The sequence below is a fragment of the Nyctereutes procyonoides genome, unplaced genomic scaffold (genome assembly GCF_905146905.1).
Source record: "Nyctereutes procyonoides isolate TBG_1078 unplaced genomic scaffold, NYPRO_anot_genome, whole genome shotgun sequence".
In the NCBI taxonomy this organism is placed as follows: Eukaryota; Metazoa; Chordata; class Mammalia; order Carnivora; family Canidae; genus Nyctereutes; species Nyctereutes procyonoides.
The window spans coordinates 3924407-3930406 of record NW_026575137.1 but is presented as its reverse complement, the minus strand read 5'-3'; the positions used below and the strand labels follow the sequence as shown (position 1 = coordinate 3930406).

General features: G+C 35.0%; 1 protein-coding gene across 1 annotated transcript in view; it reads left to right on the top strand.

Annotated features, from left to right (window-relative positions):
• The first annotated feature begins 520 nt into the window (after positions 1-520).
• CNGB3 (cyclic nucleotide gated channel subunit beta 3) overlaps positions 521-6000 on the top strand; it is a 162675-nt gene continuing 157195 nt past the window's right edge. Inside the window, exons 1-2 of the mRNA XM_055303427.1 lie at positions 521-631; positions 4341-4422. Of these exons, the coding sequence (XP_055159402.1) occupies positions 521-631; positions 4341-4422 (193 nt within the window). The remainder of the gene's footprint in view (positions 632-4340; positions 4423-6000) is intronic.

The following is a 6000-nucleotide window of genomic DNA, read 5'->3' as shown; positions in this document are numbered from 1 at the left end:
CACCAGAAGAACAGAAAAAGGAAAAAGTAGTTATCTCATGGTGTAGGACTAGAGATGGGAACTTTGGGGGAATGAACTGTTCCTTTTATTATAAGCCTTTATGCACATATTATTTTTTAATCATTTGCATGTTACTTTGATTAAATTATATGCATACAAATGGGTAGGTGGGTAATTAGAAAAGAAAAATAAGTAAAACCAATGGGCAATGTGATCACATTTAAACAATTCAAATCAACAATGAAGTTTTGTTTAATCCTCCACTTATAATCTATTCTCAGGGGCATTTTGACTCTTTAAAGTTCATAAACAGAATTCAAACCACCCAAGCAGAAGTAATTTGCTGCTTTTAAGCCAAAGCCCTGACTAGCTACAGAGTTGCCTCTAGGAATTAACCAGAACAAAATCCCGATTAAACAACTAATTGGCTTGTCTACTAATGAAAAGAAAAACAAAGTTCATTTCTCTACCTTGAGACAGAGTTGTAAAAACAGAAGTTTTCAGAACCATCTCAGAGAAAATGTTTAAATCACTGACAATAAAATCCAACAAGGTGAAGCCTAGAGAAGAGAATGATGAGAATAAACAAGGTCCTGATCCAAGCAATCAGCCTCAGCAATCTACAAGACAGGTATGCTACTTATATTCCTAAATCAGTCTTGATTATTATCTTTTTTTGTCTAGTGATTTTTGTCCAGTGTTCTGATATACACTGTGATATGTAAGATTGCTTTACTGTTTTCACCTGCTACCATTTGGGTCATGCACTGTTTGTCTTCGGGGTGTTATCACCATTGTTTTATATATACTATATATATTTGCTTTAAAATAGATTAATAAATGTTTAGAAGACTGCATTAGGAGTTGGAAAAGCCAAGTAAGACTTCTCATTATTGTTTACACTTCTACATCATCCAAAATTAAATAATTTCTCAAGTGTTAAATGGGCTCTATGAATTTGTTTCAACAAAGAATGTCAAACATCCTGGTGATGGTAAACTACAATTTAACAATAATTGCTCTAGACCAGGAGCTCTTGATAGGGAACACTTCTGCCACTTCGGACAATTGGCAATGTATGTAGTTATTTTTGGTTGTCACAGGTTGGTAGAAATGTTACTTTCATCTAATGAATAGAGGCCAAAGAGGCTGCTAGACATCCTACAATGTACAGGACAGCCCTTCAGAACATAGAATTATCCAGTTCAAAATTTCAGTACTGCTGAAGTGGAGGAACCTTGCTCTAAACAAGTATTTTTCATAAGTTCTAGGTCTGCTCATTTCTTCATTTGTAGCTTTGTTGTATAAACTAGAGACAGTATATATAAAGCACATGGTAGAGACTTCCCAAATGTAATTATTATTATAAATATAATTTGTGTTTATATGAAATTTAAGTCCAAAGTGATCATTACATGATCAATATTCACTTACAACTGTCTATAGAACAATTTTCATAAATTACTAACTGGATTTACCTAAAAGTGCTATGTAAGATTTTTAGAGCAATAATTATTTTCTCATATAAAAGAATTGGATGAGAGATGTCAAGTACAAGCAGGAGTGTACCTCAGGGACTAAAATAGCATGGTCTAATGATTCAGGCTTAAATGAGCCCAGAGTATAGAAAATACTGAGATTACTTAGCATTGGCCCTGGAAAATCTGCCTTTTATTTCTAATTAACATTGACTGTGTTAGGAATGGAGAGCAGATATAGAGGATGTGCTTAATATTGCTTCATGAGAGTGCTCTTGACTTCTTTCTAATTCTTATCCTAAAATGAATAATCCCACACTTTGAAAATTATTTATATGTTTAAAAACTCAAGGAGTGTCACAATTACTGAACTGGGTACTTCCTTTCAGCTAGTCTTGTGTTTCTTGCTGGGAAAGTCACTCCAATATTTAACCCCCATCTATCATAATTATTTTTCCACAGAGCACATAAAAATAACTAATATATTATTCTCTCAGAGAACATAATAGCTAACAATAATTACTATGTGCCAGGCAAGGTACTATCCTTTTCCAAGTACTAATGTATGAAATCTTCAGAATAATCATGAGTCCTATTATAATTTGCTGCTTACAGACAACTGGCAAACCTTGGACTTGAGCACCTGAGGGCTAAATTTCTAGGCTATACTTACTCAGAACAAATGAATATTAGTTGAATCAACTTTCTAAATAGACTATACTTACTCAGAACAAATGAGTATTAGTTGAATCAACTTTCTAAATACTCTACTTGCAGGATAAAGGGATGTTAGAGAGAAGGCAAAAAGAACAAACTCCTTACAGGGTTGTCTTTCCTTCAGAAACATTAATACTAGAGAAGTACTTAGACTAGACACAGGTAGAACAACTCTTGTGTATATCCCATGACATTCTGACAATACTAATGTATGGATGTTAACATGAAGTCGACTGGCATCGAAATATATTTTAAATGGCATATTTTGGGAAATTATTTGCATCTACTCTTAAATGTAATAACATGTTGGTAGAGGAAATAGAACTTTTCTCTAGTTTCAAAAATGCTAAATATTAAAAATGACAGAAAGTTGTAACTATATTTTTATCCACAGAATATAACCTGTTTTAAAGATTTTATTTATTTATTCATGAGAGACAGAGACAGAGAGAGAGAGAGGTAGAGACACAGGCAGAGGGAGAAGCATGCTCCATGCAGGGAGCCCGACATAGGACTTGATCCCGGGACTCCAGAATCACATCCTGGGTCAAAGGCAGGCTCTAAACCGCTGAGCCACCCAGGGATCCCAGAATATAACCTTTTAAGATGGCATTTAAACAACAAGTTTCTGAAATACAAATAGATGATTTGAGGCCTATGGGAAGATACTCAAGAATGAATAAATCAATTTACATTGTTCTTTTAAAGTGTCATCTAGGAGTTAGTTCTCAACCCAAAATATCATAGGTGACTTCCGTTTGTCAATAACCAATAAATCAAGACTTGCAAACTCAGATGAATCCAGACTCTCATACTATAGAATAAGACCATTCACACAAATCTACATATGTATACATGAAAAGACTGTGATGAAAATGTTTATGAATAGCATCATATGATGTAAAAGTACTCGATTGAAGCCAGAGGCTTCATAACATATCCAGGGATATCTTTCTAGCTACTTAATGAATTTCCTACTCAATAACAAGAATAATAATAGCTGTCTTGCCTAACACATATGGTTACTGTGAGGCTTAAATTAAATCATCTGATTAACTTACTTTCCAGTTTAAAATGTTCTGACATACAGTACCTATAAACAATGTCAAACTCCACATCAAAGCTTATGAGACTCTCAAGGCCTCTGTCCCTGTCTATTTAGCTATAGTCTTATTTTCTCATACTGTTTCCCATTCAACCACTTCTACTTTAGTTTTCCCCAACCTGTATGCAATCATACCTTAGACTCTTGGTAAACCGACATCCTCTGCCTGAAATATTTTCTATGCCTGTTCATCCAAAAAAAAAAAGAAAGAAAGAAAATCATTTTGATTTATAAAACCAAGAGCCACTTCCTTTTTACAGTCTCCTGTAATAGGAGTCTCTTTTAATGGTCTCCTCCATTTCCTTCTACTCCAGTAGAATTGACCACTCCACCTTTATGCCCTGTTGTATCCTCTACAGACATTGTCTCATCACCTATAACATTTCCTTGCATTTACGTTTGTGTGTGTTTGTTTCCCCTACTAGACTATGAACTGCTTCAGAGCCAACATTTCTGTGTTCTAACCTTTTATTTTATTTCACTCTATCCCCATGAAGGATATCCTCAAACACACACTAGCCACATCCAGTGAGACACACCTACATTTCAAAGGAAAGCTTAGATGCTCAGACAAATGATGAGGTAGACGCAAATGAAATCAGAAAGAGAAGAGAGCTCTGAATTAAGAAACTAGACTACTTTCTTCTCTCCATCACTTGAAGTTCTACTACTAAGGACATATACCAGTACCAATACTAGGGCTGTATGGAGTGGGGACTGAAATTGGGAAGAACATGTGCCAGGGAGATGCAACAACCACACTGACAAAAAAAAAAAAAAAGGGAGAGTGCCTAAGGCCTGCAAGTTGTGAAGGTCAAGGCTGATTATTCAATAATAAATTGAATATAATTATTATTAATAAAAATAATAAAGCCAAGAATATTCATTTAAATACAAGAATTATCATTTGTAGTATACCATAAACAAATGACAAACTTATGATTTGCTTGATCTTTGAATAAAAAATTCTGCTCTATTTTACCTTTAAATTTATTTTTATGTAAATTCATCATGTACAATCTTTATTTTGTTTCTTAAAGGGAGAAGACAAAAGTGAAAACAAATCTCTCCAAACCAAGATGACTCCAGTCACATTTGAAGAATCACATGCCAAAATACAAGGTCAGAACCCAAATCTGTAGGAAAAAAATTAAGTACAATGCATATCTCTCTTAAATGTGTTACCTTAACTAGGTCAGTCACCTAGGATAAATCACACTTGAGCTACCTTAAAGATCTGAATGTTTATAAAAACATTATTTCTTCATTCCATCACTTTTAATGCTTTATTTATTTATTTTTTTTATTTTTTTTATTTAAATGCTTTTTTTTGGTATTTATTTATTTATTTATTTTTATATATAAATTAATTTTTATTGGTGTTCAATTTACCAACATACAGAATAACACCCAGTGCTCATCCCGTCAAGTGTCCCCCTCAGTGCCCGTCACCCATTCACCCCACCCCCCGCCCTCCTCCCCCTCCACCACCCCTAGTTCATTTCCCAGAGTTAGAAGTCTTTATGTTTTGTCTCCCTTTCTGATATTTCTCACACATTTCTTCTCCCTTCCCTTATATTCCCTTTCCTATTATTCATATTCCCCAAATGAATGAGAACATACACTGTTTGTCCTTCTCCGGTTACTGTGGCCAAGTTCAAAAAGGGTGTTGCCTGAGTTCTCCTCTGGGATTTTGATGGAATCTTGTCTCACATTTAGATCTTTCATCTATTTTGAGTTTATCTTTGTGTATGGTGCAAGAGAGTGGTCCAGTTTCATTCTTCTGCATGTGGATGTCCAATTTTCCCAGCACCATTTATTGAAGAGACTGTCTTTCTTCCAGTGGATCGTCTTTCCTCCTTTATCGTATATTAGTTGACCATAAAGTTCAGGGTCCACTTCTGGGTTCTCTATTCTGTTCCATTGATCTATATGTCTGTTTTTGTGCCAGTACCACACTGTCTTGATGAACACAGCTTTGTAGTACAACCTGAAATCTGGCATTGTGATGCCCCCAGATATGGTTTTCTTTTTTAAAATTCCCCTGGCTGTTTGGGGTCTTTTCTGATTCCACACAAATCTTAAAATAACTTGTTCTAAGTCTCTGAAGAAAGTCCATGGTATTTTGATAGGGATTGCATTATACGTGTAAATTGCCCTGGGTAACATTGACATTTTCACAATATTAATTCTGCCAATCCATGAGCATGGAATATTTTTCCATCTCTTTGTGTCTTCCTCAATTTCTTTCAGAAGTGTTCTATAGTTTTTAGGGTATATTTTGAGAACCATTTGAATGGTAAATGGTTCTCCAACCTTTTATTTTCAGGTTGTAGGTGTCCTTCTGTCTAAAATGAGTCTCTTGTAGACAGCAAATAGATGGGTCCTGTTTTTTTATCCAGTCTGAAACCCTGCGCCTTTTGATGGGGTCATTAAGCCCATTCACGTTCAGAGTTACTATTGACAGATATGAGTTTAGTGTCATCATGATATCTATTTAGTCCTTGTTTTTGTGGATTGTTCCACTGAACTTCTTCTTAAAGGGGAGTTTTAAGAGTCCCCCTTAAAATTTCTTGCAGAGCTGGTTTGGAGGTCACATATTCTTTCAGTTCCTGCCTGTCTTGGAAGCTCTTTATCTCTCCTTCCATTTTGAATGAGAGCCTTGCTGGATAAAGTATTCTTGGTTGCATGTTCTTCTCA